The 17,649-nt window shown below is 38.9% G+C and overlaps 1 protein-coding gene across 4 annotated transcripts in view; it reads right to left on the minus strand.

Moving 5' to 3' along the window:
* The window catches only part of ARHGAP10 (Rho GTPase activating protein 10), a 152,595-nt gene that overhangs the window by 107,316 nt on the left and 27,630 nt on the right, over positions 1 to 17,649 (minus strand). For all 4 annotated transcript variants that reach the window (XM_074867495.1, XM_074867496.1, XM_074867494.1 and 1 more), the window contains exons 2-3: positions 3,027 to 3,122; positions 2,879 to 2,940 (exon numbers count right to left, since the gene is read on the minus strand). In XM_074867495.1, coding sequence (XP_074723596.1) covers positions 2,879 to 2,940; positions 3,027 to 3,122 — 158 coding nt within the window. The remainder of the gene's footprint in view (positions 1 to 2,878; positions 2,941 to 3,026; positions 3,123 to 17,649) is intronic.

Below are 17,649 nucleotides of genomic sequence, written 5' to 3' on the forward strand. Positions count from 1 at the left end.
CCATTGAATGACTCGAGCATGTCCAGGGAAGGGCAACGAAGCTGGTGCAGGGTCTGGAGCACAGGTCTGATGGGGAGCGACTGAGGGAACCAGGGGGGTTTAGTCTGGAGAAGAGGAGGCTGAGGGGAGACCTCATCGCCCTCTACAACTCCCTGAAAGGAGGGTGCAGAGAGGGGGGATGAGTCTCTTGACCCAAGAACAAGTGCCAGGACAAGAGGGAATGGCCTCAAGCTGCACCAGGGCAGCGTTAGACTGGCTCTTAGGGAGTATTTCTTTGCAGAAGGGGTTGTTGGGCGTTGGAATGGGCTGCCCAGGGCAGGGGTGGAGTCCCCATCCCTGGAGGGGTTGAAGAGTCGGGTTGACCCAGCGCTGAGGGATCTGGTGGAGTTGGGAACGGTCAGTGTGAGGTTCATGGTTGGACTGGAGGATCTTCGAGGTCTTTTGCAACCTAGATGATTCTGTGATGAGCACTTAATTTCAGTTTAGAATGTATTTTAAGCACAAATTTGTTTCATTTACAATATGGTAAAAAAAAACCAACTCAAATATCTAAAAATTTAAATGCACAGCAATATCTGAAATGCCCTCAGTTCTGTAATTATTAATTGATTTCTTAAATTTTACTTGATGTAACTGAAATTTATCTGCAATTCTACACTGAAACTGAAGTGAAGCAGTCAGAAACCTTCTGGTCATCTTCAAGGTGGTAAGGGGAAAAATGGTCAATAAAGAACATTCGTAACAAAGACAACTGAACACTTCTGGAAAAAATCCTGCTATATACTTTGCATCTTATTGGAAAGTCTTTGGATCCCCGATCTGATTCCAAACATCTGTGAGTGCAACATGCCCTAATATTCTCCATGGGAGTATCTTTAGAGCTCATGCTACTTAAAACATTCATTGAGATGTCAAAAAAAAAAAAAAAAAAAGTCAGAGCAGCAGCCGCTGAAAAGTATCTTTACCAGTCACCACACAATCATTTTCTCAGAGACTTATGGCCAATATTATATTAAGTCGCTCTAGAAACAATACATAACATTTGCTAGACTACAGATACAATGAAAAGGCCACAAATCTGGTAACTCAGAAAATATATTCTGTTTCTATTTGGAATTAAATATTTGCTTGACAATATTTTATACTCCCCAGTTTTTCATCAAACTGTCACTGTTCTAACAAATACTGCATTTCATCCTTTTTTTATCAAGAAACTGGTATTAACTATCTTCTAACACCTTCTGTGTAAGCATGGACATCATACCAAAAAAAAAAAAAGTAACATTGTTTTGTGGCATTCAGTCTGAAAAACAATAGTGTTTTACTATACAGACAGAGCTGGATTCTGCACAGCTGACTGTTGGTAATCTAGCACTGCTGAAGTTCTATTGATATAGTCACTGAAATGTGCCACATACTTCTGAAGTCCTGAAGCTGACATCTCTCAAAAACCTGATACCAAATTAGTGTGGAAAATAACGTGACAAGTATTTTTCATTGTAAAATTTCCCAAAGACCTTCACTAATTAGATGTATGCAACTTCATTAAAATAAAATACAGCTATGGATGGCATGAAAAAGCAGAGTAAAGACTATGCTTCAGAATTACAAAAAACAAAAGCAGCATTCAAACATACTTGAGCAAATCCCTACAACTTGGCAAAACAACTCAAGATACTGAAAAACTGTCTCTAGTATATAGGAACGTGCAAGGAACCACACAGACCCTAATTCTGACCCAAATGTGGTTCCAGATCAGAACAACATACCAGGACATAACATGGCACACAAAGAACCATGACTATTACCAGGCTCAAGACTGCCAGAAAGAGAAATGTTTAAAAAAAATATATATATAAAAATGTTCACAAGTTCTTTTCTCACATATCTACATACTCCTACACTGCAAGCACCGCTTCTGGCAGAGAGGAGCACAGAACACAGATTAGTCTGAGTTTCCTCTCGGCAATGCCAAGTGGTCACTGACTTCCAGGAAGATAAAGATATAATCACATGGCAAATACTGAGCAACATAATTGCTACCTAGGCAGATCTAAGAGCATTTCCTAGCTGCAGAGTCTGACCACACTCAGAAGAAAACTGGGTACACATCATCTGCTCCATGAATCCCCGCTCTGATGCACAAGCTGGGCATGCAACTGCAGAGAAGAACCATGGTACCATCCAGAAAGAAATCCCCCATCCTCTGGGCAACTTAGGAAATCAAGATGGCAAGGTGTATTGCAGAACTCTCAGCCCACAGTCGATGTGCAGCTAACCTGACCCATCTTACACTAAAACCCTCAGCAATCAGAGGCACAGGAAGGCAGAACGCTCCCTTCTACACAACAGAGCAACTAAATGCTTGCAGATGCATGTGTCATAGTCTGCCCCCACCAGAAAGCTCACCTACAAAGAAAAGGTTTGTAAGTCTGCCACTGCATCCAGCCAACAGATTGCATCCCAAATCCACATCAGTGTTGACGCTGGAGCCACAGAGATCCTGCATCCATATTTGGCCAAATTCCCAACCTCGGGTGTCCTGCTGCAGTATTAAGTCTTTCATCTTGATTTTTACTGTAAACAGTAAACAGCCTTATGATGGTTTTCCCATTTATGCCAGCCATAATTTATCAGAGTGCTACCATTTTAAACCAACTCATAAGTTATCTGTCCTTACATAACAGCTTTCTTATTTAATTAGATCTAGCTGCTGTCTGTAACTCTAGACTACAGAACCAGAGGCTGCACAATGAGAGCCTTCACTGTTAAGTTATTGATACCAACATCTTGGTGGTTAACAAAGCAGTAAGCAACTCTGACTTTCATCTTACTCTTTCTATACATACAGCTTTTCAAAATTTTTATTGCAACTCACCAAAATTTCTCTTTGTTCTTCCAGATTTTTTAAGAAGTTTGAAAACTCATGAAGTGATGCATCTGTAACACAAGACCAGAAAAAAAAGTTTAATCATGTTGTAGGACGGCATGGCAAAATATAGCCACTTATAGTCACTTCTACCTACCTATGCATCTTTCATCATCTGTCTCCGCATCACCAATGAATTCAAATTTAAAGTCTCTCAGAGAATGGGCAAATTTTCTCTGGGCTGCTGAAAGGTCTGCAAGGAAAAAAAGCACAGATTGAAGGTTAGGGAATCATTTTGAGAAGGCTGGAAGATCCCCCTACCCCTAGAATAATGAACTTTTACAAGAAACTCTTAACACAAGTCTGCCTAAGGACATTACAAGACATCCAATATTGTCTAACCCTCTTCTGATCTCATGTGGGAATCTGTTGAACAGATTTCGGCTATATAGTAGAAAGAAAATGTGATCATGTGTACCATATTAGACCTATTCTTACACTTCACTAAACCACAATTTAGGACACAGGCCATACTAACACACCTGTACCTACAGAAGTTTAAGGCACAATACTCAGTAAGTTGTGCCAGTTGTCTTACTCTGCTAACCTAAATTCACTAGCATATTTCTCAGCACAAATATGCATCTTAGGATTTTCTATATCCTTTACTTAGATAACTCTGCTAGTGAAACATTTATACGTAAACCAAATTTAAAGGAATTGTTGCACTGGAACTAGAAATTTAATAGAGTTAAACTAAGCCAAAAGTTATTTAAGTTAAATGCACAGCATTAAAATTAATTTTGTATAATAACTGCTTTGTAATATTCCTAAAATATTTTCTTCAACCCAATTTTTACCTATTAGCATTTCACAATTTGGGATCAGAGGGCTGCACTCTTACATCCCTCAAAGTAATCAGACTCTATATTCAGCCACAATATCACCATTATAAACCCTTATTAAGATTTATAAAGCTGTAAGCAAGCAGTGTACACACACTTTTCTGTTGTGCTGACATATGCAGGTTGCAGTTCTGGAGTTCATGAGTTCTGGAAGGATGGAATTGCTCAATGGGAAAAAAAAGGATGCATGCCCTGGTACACTCCTACCCAGCAGTAAAGGTTTTACTCACACTTTTGTTGTCAGCCAAGGCTAAAGACAATTTGAAATATTTAGTTAATCCATAATCTTTTTCTTATCACATGCAGTTCCCAAGGGCTAAGAACAACTCTTTTAATGAACCAGCTAAGCATTTTCATTTTTAATATTAACTGGAGCTAAAAGACTACAAACTTGGGCTTTTTTTGTTGTTCTTGTTTTATTTTAAAAACCAACTTTTTGATAGTTCGTACATCCAACACATTGTTTTATCACATGTCATAGTCAAGTACACAACTTCGACATACAATGCTGCACTGAAAGTTCAGTTCAACCACTTAAAAGGTTAAGTCACATACAAACAGCAAGACACAACCTAAAATGAAAAAAATGCTTTCTACTCCCTGCCATTCCACATTCCTTTCTTTTCACCCATTTCTCATTAGTCCTTTCCTCACCTACGTGTAAGAGCACTGTTCCCTGGGATGCAGTGCTGCCAGGTACTCGCCTCCCTTTTGTCACTGCTTCTAAAGCCTGTACAGGTACCCTTCAACACATGAAGATGCTGCACAGGGTTGAAGGAAGAAGGATAAGAAGGTTGAAGGAAAAAGTAACATAATTCCCACATGAAAGGAAACATGGATATTTTAACTCAAACGTCTTGTGGGCTAAAAGGCAGACAGCAAAAGAAACAAGTTCTGCCAGCTGTGAAGGCCTTAAATATGGAAAATAACAAGTTTCTTAAACATCTAATGTTATGTTTATTTGTGAGCCAAGTCACAACACAAGTTTATTTACAGCAGAATGGGTCCAACAACACACACTCTCTCAAACTTATTTCATTTTCTTGAATCTGATAATCCCCAACCCAAGCCCTGTCATATGACAGCTAGTCCCATGCTAGAGGAAGGAACCAATTATTACATTTTCTCCCACTTGTAGAGGTGAAGTATGCAAATAATGTTGAGCAAGGTACATGTTAAGAGAAAGCATGCAGCACTGCTCACACACACCACCCCCTTTCCCCTTCACAGACTGAAAGAGTACTAAAATACTGAAGTGGGCTATGGGCTTTGATGAGCCTTTATAGAGTGGTGCAAAACAGCCTCTGGCGTGACTGCATAACCCTCCTCTCCACCAAAAGCCACCTCTCTGGTGACAGTGACAGCAGACAGAACCTGTGTCCACACCTCGACTCTTTCAGTGCAAAGTCCAACGTCTTCAGTCAAGTTGAGAGGGGCCAAATCAAAACACAGAGTTTCTCACAGGATCAGAAAGCCACATTCATGCATTTTTCTTTACTGAATCGGCTAAAGGATTGGAAACTACTGACCAAAGGGCTGGAGTAGGTGGTTGGAAGCAGTAACCTTTTAACACACCAAAGCTAGATTTGCAGAGTTATTGTATTAAAGCCATGAAGACACATTAAATCTTTGCAATGTCTTTCCACACATCATCTCTGAAATGTTTAAGAACTGTTCCAGAAAATTTTGGGAAGCATTAACAGGTAGGGGGAGGTTGAGGGTTTGGGACACAGAAGAGTGACCTGATGGGTCAAGAAAAGCTGCAGATACCTGGCTATTGAACGAACACCTAGAAGAAAAGACAACAAAATAGGAGGAGATTTTTCTGATGGATTTTAAGAACCTGGCACTTTCAACAAAGATAAGAAATGAACGGAGCAAAATAAAAAACAATCACATTTTGCAAGATGTAACTGGGAAGAAACAAACCTCCTGAATGGGGTAAGAACACTCCAGTCATTTGGTTCAACAGACTGCTGCAATGATCAGATTCCTGACTATTGCCAAAATAAAAGATTTTAAATCCTGCTTAGTCAGCAGATATTAACTACGTGTTTATGTATCATCCATCATTCTTGTTTCATTTTAGCTAAATTTACATTTAAGGTCACATTCTGTTTTCATTCCCTACACCAAAATAGCACCAGTCTAATAGAAAACTAGCACCTTACTGGGCAGAACCACTGGTACCAAGTTATTCACAGGAATGGAAGAGTCTCTGGTCTGCCTCTGGCTACACTAAAAGAAACAAAACTTGAGTATCAAGTAGAGATGGAGGAAAACTTTCTCAAAAGTTCAGAGCAAGAATACTGAACTTGTTTTGCTACAGCACAGGAGGAATTATGAGCATGGTGGCTAGACTCAAAATGATAACAGAGCTTTATGTTGGATTTTCTTGATGCCTGGCAAACCATGGCCAGAGCCAGACCATCTGCAGCCAAACCTTCCACTGTGGGGCAAACAGCATGAAACTGCTCCAGCCTTTACCCTGATAAATTCCACATATCCTACAGTACATACACAGATGTTCACATAATTATAGGCATTTATAAAACTCTATAAAAACAAATTAGATGCTGATATCATCATAAATACTATACTCTCTTACTATTGTGTTACAATTTAAATGCTGAGCATTGTTGCTCAAGTTAGAAATTTCATAAATGTAACTTGGCTTTCTTCCATGCTGTGTCAGAAGACCTTTAGTACAGCAAAATTATTCAGCTGGCACTGACAGATACATCCCAGTACTGTTCCACATCAGCATTAGAGCTTGTAAGACCAGTATGTGTTATATAACAGACCATAAACATATAGGGATTCCAGCTACATACATTAGAATAACACAGTAACACAGTATATACAGTATGTATCAAACACCACAGCCAGTTACACTCATTATCTAAATAATGCTGTAGCCTACTGAAAAAACACAGTGAGAATTTAGGGGGCCAGGAAGTAATCACTTTATTCCCTTTAATCTCCACATTCTACACAGTAACATCAAACAGAAAGATATAGGAAGCAGTAATAGGGTTGTTGCTTGTTGAAAGCTGCTGCTATCATTTAAAGGGAGGAACAGGGCATTCAAGATCAAAGAGCATTCAAATATCAACCAAACACTAACACTCTTTCCTGAATAAAATGTAATCCTGGCAAACCCACAAGGCAGAGTCATTCAAAAGACTCACTTTCTTAGAACACTAAAAGAAACCCAGCATCTGGTAAATGTTTTGACCAAAAGACTGAAGAGAAAGACAGATGGATTTGCAAAGAGAGAAGGGAAGGACACAAGGACACCAGGGCTTTTCATTGTCTCTCTTCGTTAATGTTTGTCTCAGTACACTCTATTTTTTTCATGTTTGAATGTAACTACTTAAAAACACACCAAAAGAAAAAGGAGCATACGCCAGCTCTCCCACTCTGAAACGTTTTGGTAACAAGCACTCCTGTCAGCTCGTCCTGCTCCAGATGCACTGCCCATGCCCCACACAAATACTTCTATATTTTTTCATTTGGATTTGGAGGAAAATATTTTTTTCTTCCTTATCTAAGTTGAGCTGAGCCAACACGACACCATTAGTTGCTAGGCGGTGGCCAGCCTCACTTAGAGCACCAGACTCCAATCACTCCCTTTAAGATCAGTACTAACTTCAGTGTTAGCCACCTAAACTAAAACTTGCATGAAGCCAGGCCATATTGCTTCCTAAGGCTATCCTAGATCTCTTTTGCATGGCAGAAGAATTACCTTTTGTATTACTGTTAATATTTTACTACAGCAAAATACAGATTTCTACATCAAGCTTCACTCTTACTGTATCATGATGATTCTTTAAGAAGGACTGGAATTACATCGCCATTCCTCATTCCTAACTATAGACCTCATTGACACTAACGTATACGCTCCAGGAATGACAGACTTCTAGCAGCTTTATTTAACATGGGTTAAAATTGCTCTGGCCTCATTCACAACATTCTCCTCAAAAAAGCTAGAAGGTTAACGAATATCAGATTTAACTACCAAGCTCAACTTCAAGCTCTGTTACTACATTAAGGACTAATATTAGACTTCTCAATCCATTTTCCTTGCAGTAGGCCAAGATCAGGCAAGCTATGCACCATCGTGAAACAGGCAAGGACAAGCTGAGTGAGAGTCAGCCTCTCCCCTCTTCTTCCCAGGCATCAATCTCACTTCCAAGAGCTAAGAAACAGCTTCAGAGGAACAGGGCACTTAAAATAGTTTGTCTAAGAGCTGCAATACAGACTTGTATGAGGTTTTGTACAAAACAAGCGCCATCTCAATGCTTACAAAAGCAACTCAGTGTTTGTCTTCTGTGTCCCCTTTAGCAAGGTGAACAATGAATCTAGTATAATCCACGACACTGAGAACATGAACAGGATTTATTTATTACCTTAGTAAGGTGGATAAACAGGATTTACTTATCAACTTAGCAGATGCAAGCCACGTGGCAGATCCTTAAGAGCAGTAACATGTTCCAAACTCTCTAAAACCAAATAAGCTTTTTACTACTAATTTTTATCTGATAAGTATATTGAGAGACTCATCAAGACAGAAGAAAATGACAATAAAGTTAAAATACAAAGTTACTCATTCCCCTCCAAAACCAGAATGGAAATCAAGTTCAGAGGAGGTTTCTGGAATCCCGTTTTGACAATGTCACATTGCCACAGCAACTCACGAGTTTCTGAAAGCTTACCAAATTCAAGTATTGGGATTAAAATTCAACTCATTACTGACTCATCAAGTAGCTCGACTTCCCCTCCCCAATACAGTGTAAGCATATTTGGATCATCCCACACCTTAAAAACAAATAAGAAAACCCACAACCTCTCACCATTTCGGTTTAATTCAACTAGCAACACAGCATTCTGTTCCTGCTGGCCCAAAAGAACCTTTCCACCCGCAGCTCCCAAGCATCCAGGAGTTCACAGCTTCATATCCTCCACATTTACACACTCAGGTCTGAGACAAATCTACACCAATTGTACCAAAGTTACAATGTGTTTTATTATTTACTAAAAACCCTTAGAGATTTGGTGTCAGAATGAAGTTACTCTAGATCAAGTTTACACGTACACATAAATGAGAGTTTACATTTTCAAAATACAATGAAAAAGAGGAAGAGTTAGCCAACAGCAGCAAAAATATTTTAGGAAAAATTTCAAATTAACACGAAAGGGTTTTTGTTAACAAATTAAAGAAAAAAAGCTTTGCATTTCAGCATCAAACAGAAAAAAGGAAATTGCAAGAATAAAATGGAAAACAAACAACACTGAGGTAATTTATAGGTAAATACAAGAAATTTATAACAATTTTAGGGATTTTAATCTCTAGTGGAATTTTTCTTTTTAACTTGTCACAGATAGGAATTCATGTCATTCTTCTGTTACACTAGAAGTCCAAATTTTGTCACAACTCCCAACTAATGACAACAAGAAGTGAAGACCTAGAAGCCAAAAAAGAAAAGCATATTTTTATTGCCCAATCTTAGAAAAAGAGAGAAACTGAATATCAGGGCAACAAATATCATCCTTCAGAACAGCACCTCTGTTAGGAGCTGACTGCTCTTAAATGTTTCTTCCACAGTGTTTGACATTGCCTATTACCAGTTTCAGTGCATGCTGGAGTCATTAATTAAGGCATAATTATGCGACAAGTAAAAACAGGCTATTTAGCCTGAACAAACCACATGACAGAGATAGTCTAACCTTCTCCCCACTTAAGACAGAGAACCATTTTTGCAAGTTTTCTATTTCATACGTTACTTCTGTCATATTTTATGATCTTCCTTTTTTCAAATGCATAATCCCATAGTCTAAATGTCACTATTCTCTACATCGATCAAAACAGTCAAGTTAAGAAAGCTTTCAGATTTTAGCACTTATTTTCATAGATATGAAAAACGTTTTAGAAGCCATAACCTCCAACCATTGTTTTCTCCTACAGAAAGGATCCAGCATAATAACGTAAAACACGTATCATTGTATCTGCCTTCTCTAGTTCTCCAACTTTTACCAGTGAAAACAGACTTAACTCATTTCTCCTCTTTGTACCCTTGCAAGTACAAGGGTACAAACTCCACATTTCTCCACATCAAGAAACAACTAATTAACATGTATATTACCATATACAAAATATCACAAAGTAGCATCTTATGCAAGTATGGGCAAACAGCCAAGTCACACTGGTATTGTCCCTGGGCTGCACCACACCTTCTTGGGCGCCTATTATTTGCCTTTTTAGCTGGATCTTTGAATTCAGCAAGCCAGCCCTAGTCCACCCTGCCAAAGGCATTTTCCTCTTGGTGACACAGCTTAGGCAAAACAGCACATTTAGTATCTCAGTGGAGATAAAGGCATCTCCAACAGCTCTTACAAAAAAGTGCACCCCTCTGCCAGCTCAGATAGTGACTAAATCTTTCAGTTCTGCTCTTTAGGAACATGGCATAAGTTACAATTCATGAAAGAAAAAGACAAGCTGCATCCCTGGCTCTACAAAACCCTGCCAATAAACTCACTGCTTCAGGGAGAAACATTCCTGCAACCACGCTGACGTAAGACCTGCATCCTGAAGACTCTGCTGAAGGGTCAGGCAACTGTGATAGAAGTTAGTGTGTAATACCACAAGGGTAATTTGTCTTCAAAGGAATCACAACCATCTCCCTGGTCCTTACAACCTCCATGTCTCTGACAACAAAACCGACTAAAAGGAGTAGTAAATTAGAAAGCAAGGACTAAGAAAAACAAATTTGCAATGCAGAAAGTTGAGAGCATTCCACCAAATTCACACAGATCCCAGAGATAAAAACTAGCAGTTCAGGATTTGCTGCAAAGGTTTCCCTGTATCACACTGCACCTTACCGCAGCAAGATGGACACCAATGTTACCTATATAATCTGTTCCCAGAAGAAAACTCTGCATCAGTCCAAAAGCAACAGTTTAAATACACAATGCCAAAATAGCTGTACCATCAAAGCTTTCACTGGTAAAACTTTCTACAATACCTTCAGCTCTGTAAGTAGCACAGACTTGGGGACTGTCTTGCAAAGAGTGACTGAACTAGGAAATAGGATTAAAACATTCCTTTTCAGAGATCAGGATTTTACTATTATTAATGTAAAGATGTATGAATTCAGAAGATGGGATCAGACTTCTAGTAGTGAATTTTCTAGCAGAAATTTAAAACTGACTTAAGTCTTTTATAAGACAACTCTAATCACTAAATGGAACATAAATTTTCAGATGTTGTATTCTTCAATTCACATTCTTGTCAAACACCACAGATTTTAAGGCCCTCCTGCATTTACTCATGGTTTCATTACTCATATTTATTCTGTAAGATGACTACATTCCTGTTTCACAAACCATTCATATTCTACATGAAGCTATTGATGTCTCAAGGACAATTTGCAAACAAGCAAGGGTGATCAGTAAATCAGAAGACCATGCTTAAGGATGAAAAATTGTGCAATATAACTGAAAACATTATTTCTTTTACAGAATTTCACAGTTGAGGAGAAAGTAGTTACAGGAGAAAATGTGTTTATTGTACAGATACTTATCCAACATCAGCATTCTGAATGTTTTAATTCTGGAGTATCACTTTCTTTCCCAGACAATAACATTTACATAAAACAGAATATATTGTGTTGAAATATTATTTTGATTGCAAAAGTAAAGACTAATTCACTGTTAGGCCAAAGCTCCATTTTGCCATTATATCTGCCAACTTTTAAGAGTTTCATGGTTGGGGGCAACCCCACATAATCAAATCCATAATCTGAATATGGTCAGTGAAGCAGTAACCCCTCACTGCTCATCTTAAATGAAATATTCTCTGAATTCAGAGAACTTTACTTTTCAAAAATCCAAGTAACTAACAGGACATGTCTACCTAATTTCTTTAGTCATCAAAATTCACTCATGGCAGTCAGGTAAAGGTGTTACATCAATACAGCAGGAGGACCTGACCCATCACCAGGGTGCAGAGATTTCCCCCTTCCAAGAAACAGGACTGACCTAGTTATCTGAAGTCTATTGTCTTAGAAAGCACATGTGCAACCGAAACTTGATGTGATTGAGAAAATTGGAGGGGGAGCGCAGCTCAGTCTGGGATGGGAAGGTCACAGCAAACATGCCAGCTTGCAGGTTTTCCACATGCTGCATCTGCTGCTGTTGAGCACAGAAATCATCTGGGAGAGTTCACATCCAATAACTAATTGCAGCAAGAACTTTTCCTCCTCCACAGCAGCAAGCAAGGGAGGGGAAAAAGAAAAAAAAAAAGCCACCCTTTCCCCACAGTTTGTAGCTGAATGAATCCTGAACAGGATTTCAGGCAATAAAGGCCTTTTCCCAGACAGAGCTCTCTGCCTGCTTAGCTCTAGCCTTCTGCAAACAATGCAAGTGTTAGTGCTTTTCACAAGTCAAAGACAATTCCATAATGGAAAGTGGGTAGCCAAAACACAAGGAAAGCTGGTAGCCACCTCCTTAATGAATGACTAGAGCAAGTATTTTTATCATCTTTAAAAGCACATGCTATTCAACTGACGGTTTGAAATATTTTATGAAGTTGTATATCAAGTCTGCAGAAATGTCAACATTAAACATGAAAATCTTTACAAAAAATAAAAAAGAACCATTCATAATGTTTTCTCTCTTCAAAATGGCAGATATCTCAAAACACTGTCACTTGTATGGAATTACCGCCTGTTTGAACATTTGCATATGTTGACAAAAACCCACAAGGAGATCAAACTTGCAAGATACTGTGATTTCTCCACAACAAAACATGTCCAAACATGCACTCAGCACACCTGCACACGTATAATTAGAGCATTGTATGAAATGGCTACCAAATAACTTGTCATCAGTAAGACCATAAAAGGTTCAGAAAATAAGGTTACATTTTCACCAGTTCCTCTGCTCATGAGTCATGAAAATTAAACAAAATTCTTCCAGTAGGCTGAAAAAGACCTTAGATAGTACAGCTTTATTTTCCCAAGTGCAACAGGATTCAAGTGGGAGAGGACAGCGAAAAACACAATGAGAAATCAGACAAATGAGCAGCTGAGTTCTGTAATTCATTAAGTAATGGCCAAGTGCCCAAACTTTAGGCTATTTATTTACTTATTAATTTTTTAAAAGGTGAGAGTATGAGTGCATTTGGGAAAATACTTGACAATTTAGTGCATTTCTACACAAAAAATCCCCTTAAAATCCAAATTTAATATGCAGAGGGTAGGAATTCTGGCAAGATTTGCATTACACTCCTTTTATTGAGGTATACACCTTTTTTGTCCACAGTAGGCAAGCTGGGGTGGATTTTCAGCATCAATAAGGATGGAATGACCACAACAGGCCCCTGAAGAGAGAAGAGGTCAAGACTGACTTCGCTGTAGCTAGACACAGCAGTGAAATGAATCCAAGTTTTGACAGAGAAAACAGCTGGCAGCAACTGTGGTGCAGACGACAGCCTGTTCTTACGTCATATATAGTTTCCAGAAAAAATACCAGACAGCATAGCAGTGGGTAGCTAAACTGCATGCCCGAATTAAAAAGTTTTACTACATACATTTCCAGAACTGTCAAACGGCGATTTTACATGTAAAGCAAAACAACAGGTGTGTGTCAAAAGGAGTTTTTTCTGAATTAAAAATTTGGTCAGACCAAAACCATATACATACACCACAGAATATTTCAACATCCATATACTGAATACTGGATTCATTTAAATAAATAAAACCAGCAGAAGCACTGAAATACATTAAATGTAAGAGAGTAAAAGATGAGCCTCACACTCCCCTTTCACTGCTCTCTCACTGTTGCTCTTTTAATTTGCTTGAGGAAGCCCTGATGCTCCAGCATCATTTCACCTGCCAGCTTCTCTGATTATTGCAATTTACTTGCCTGGGCAGAATAACAACATTATTGGTCTGGCCATCAATAACCACTGACAGAGCCTGCCAGGAAATATTTCTTTAACATCCAACTATGTAGTATGGTATATGCTAAAAGAGAAACTTTACTCATCTCTGGTCTGGATAGTTGTGCAATATTTGAACTCTTATGTGCAAAGAAATCCCATCATCTTTCTGCCAGTTTCAGATCAGAAATTTTGCAAGAAGCCAATGTATCAATTGTAGGATTTTACTATGTATGTAAGAGACACACAGTCAAACTTACTAACTGATTAGGAAAAAACCTTTGACCTTGAAGTTACTGGCACACAAGCATGTGAAAGTCTCACTGCTCTGGGATTTCAGTACTTTTCTTCAAAATGAGTTTCCAATCTGGGTATCAGTGGCAACTGGTTCCCAAATTAAAGATCACTAAATGATCAAAAACCCAAACAATTGGGCAAAAGCAATTTAGCATAGTCAAGAGCAACTATCATATCCTCATGAGAAGCACAAGGCATGAAAGAAACATCTTGCAATCCTACACAGCTATACCAACATAACTTACAAGCAAGAAACAAAGCTGTTTGTTTAGTCTTCTAATGCAACTTTCATATTCCATTCTGTTTTCAAACAACAGGAAGATTTACAGTATATAGCACAGTAAGAATCTTTTTTAGATTACTTACCTCTTTTATGCTTTGACACAAGAATTAGCTTAAATTTACTATCTCATTTTTAGAGAAGAGTCAAGCTGGTTTTGTTTCTAAATGAACATAATGTCTATAATTTGAGAGTGAAAGTACTAGCCAACATAATTTTTTTGGTTTTTCCATAACTTAATGATTTCAGCTGCATTTCTGACACAAGGTGTTCTCACAAGAGAGAAGATAATGCAGTTTCTTGCATAAGTCAAGCAATACCACAGAAGTATTCACAACCTCCCTTAGAAACTACTATGCATTTCCTGCACTGGAAGCAACTATTCTCACCACTTCGATGGTAAGATGAACACTTTATATAATAGACTAGAAGTGCAGAAGTTTAGTACTTGGTTCAGTAGTGTTTGAGTTTCAGTGATGGAAGCTGAGGAAAAAAGAGTGAGCTTGTACTCCCAAAAAGAAAGTTCTTTTCTAAAATGTTTGGATTTGTGAAGTTTCTATTACCATTTCTGGGGTTGAGGCATTACTAAGCTTCGGATAATTTGTTTATAAAACAGAAAGTATTGATTTTTGCTTTCCTTCTCTTCCCTGGACACACCAACAACAGTTTATATTCCAGTACTGTCCCTGCTTATCATCAGACAAAGGATCCACAACTCTGTCTCACTAGCCCAGACATATTCAGCATACTCAGAGCTTTATCTGTATGTGTCAGAGCAAATAAGAAGTGGACAAAATGGGAGCAGAAGACTAAAGCTGACCCATGACTGACCACAGATGCTGTCAAATTGAAAATCTAAGCATAGGTTCCCTTCTCTAAAACAAGAGAAAATGGAAAAAATCCATTTTACCAGCCTAACAGCTCAAATGAGGAGCTATTTGGACAGTGACAGCCTATGCTATATAATCATAGAATCATTTAGGTTGGAAAAGACCTGCAAGATCATCGAGTCCAACTGCAAACCTAAGACTGCCAAGTCCATCACTAAACCATGTCCCTAAGCGCCACATCTACACCTTTAAATACTCTTAAATCTACTCTTTTAAATACCTCCAGGGATGGTGAATCAACCACTCCCCTGGGCAGCCTGTTCCAATGCTTGATAACCCTTTCAGAGAAAAAATGTTTCCCCACATCCAATCTAAACCTCCCCTGGCACAACTTGAGGCCATTTCCTCTCATGTTATCACTCGTTACTTGGTAAAAGAGACCAACACTCACCTTGCTACAGCCTCCTCTCAGGCAGCTGTAGAAAGCAATAAGGTCTCCCCTCGGCCCCCTTTTCTCCAGACTAAACCACCTCAGTTCCCTCAGCTGCTCCTCACAGGACTTGTTCTCTAGACCCTTCACCAGCTTCGTTGCCCTTCTCTGGACGCGCTCCAGCACCTCAATGTCTTTCCTGTAGTGAGGGGCCCAAAACTGAACCCAGTATTCAAGGTGCAGCCCCACCAGTGCCAAGTACAGGGGGACAATCCCTCCCCTAGACCTGCTGGTCACACTATTTCTGATACAAGCCAGGATGGCATTGGCCTTCTTGGCCACCTGGGCACACTGTTATATGTACAATACTCACAGAAGAACCCCAGATTTCAAGGATGTTGCCTGATATTATGATGATACAAATAAGGGATGATAAATTACACGACAATCTGAAGGAAATGCTGCAGCTTTCACCAGTGAACATACTGTATCTGTACCACACAGGAAGGGAGTTACACACCGCATGTACACCTACATACACAGATTTGTTCTATGGAGATAAAAACACTGTGTTCTGGACTCCAGCTGTACTGGCTGTATAGCTCAAGATTTAGCACTCTCTGGTACAAACTGTCCTGGCTGCTCACAAAACTTTAAATGTGTATGCCTTTTAAATCAGATTATTTATTCATATATCAAGCTTGGAAGCAAGCAGAAAACAACCAAGATGATGGAAGAAAGGAAAGTAATTAACTAACAATCCCTGACACCAAACAAAACAAAAGTGTGAAAAAAGGCACCAAATGCAAAATATTATGACAACCGTGGGGTATAACTGCCTGCTTAGATCTAAATTTTATCAAGCTTATAGAGAAGACTAAGTAGTTGTCCTCTCTTTGTCCCACCCTCTGCCCCTGCACACATTACCAAAAAAATAGAAGATGTTACCAGTTAAAATCATCATTCAACTTACCCAATTGCCGTGTGGTTCACCTCAGTTTACGCATTTAGAGTACAAATCAACAAGAAAGCAGTTTCTCTGGCAGACATTTCAGTGAAAAGGGCTCTTTTGTAAACTGTCTTAAAAATAATAACCAGGTTTAAACAGTTTTCTGTGGATCCCAATAAAGAGATGGTGTTTAAATAGTCTCCAATCTCTGGTCTGAAGCAAATCAACAGACTTTCAGTCTCAAGCGACAAAGCCTGCGTCTTTTGAAATGGAAATGTAGGTGACAAGAGTGCTACAGGAAACTACTGATCTCTGCAAAGAAAAACATCATAGGCTGTTAAGGAAAAATATGCACTTAAGTTTTGGCGCATTTATACTGAAAAAGTTTTTTTTTTTTTTTTAAATCACAGGCCTTTAGCAAAACAAACATTTTGTTTTTGAAAACAAAGTCACTTTGAGTCACAGATTCTCAAGACTCTAGAGAAAAGAGGATTAGCGGGGTAAACTGACCATATACCGGGAACCTAAAACCTCTAAATCTCAGCATAACAGCAGGAGGATCATGGGACGCTCTGTGCAAAAGAGAGGCGCAGCAGAGAACCCTAACCTAGCAAAGCCACGTTTAAGACAAACTTCGGGGACCTCAATCACAACAGCCGTGCTGGAACACTCCACTTAACTGCATTCTTGCACAACAATTTGCAGCCTCTCTATTTTAGGGGGATTGATCCCCCCCTCCTCTATTTTTAGTACTTCCTTTCAAGGAGAAAAAAAAAAAAATAGATGGGAGAATATAAATTGACATCAACTAGGAATTAGCCTGGATGGTAGAAGAAAGTCCTTTCTCCTTCTTTAAAGCTGTCTAATTAGCACAAGTGACAAGAATGGTCATAGAGGCAGAGCAGGATATATGTGCCTGAAAGCATGTAGAAGCACCTAAGAAAGACTGGTTAATGTTGCTCCAGAGTTAATTATAAACATTAAAAAGAACCTGATCCGGGGCAGGGGAGGGGGAGTATCCTTTTTTTTTTTTTTCAGTCCTCTCTCTTCTCTTTGACTTTTTCCTTTGAGTGAGAAAAACAAACCTGTGTATTTCCTAATGCAATACCCCTTGACTTCTCATGTTTTATTTTACATTGATTCCAG

The sequence above is a fragment of the Strix uralensis genome, chromosome 4 (genome assembly GCF_047716275.1).
Source record: "Strix uralensis isolate ZFMK-TIS-50842 chromosome 4, bStrUra1, whole genome shotgun sequence".
Taxonomy (NCBI): domain Eukaryota; kingdom Metazoa; phylum Chordata; class Aves; order Strigiformes; family Strigidae; genus Strix; species Strix uralensis.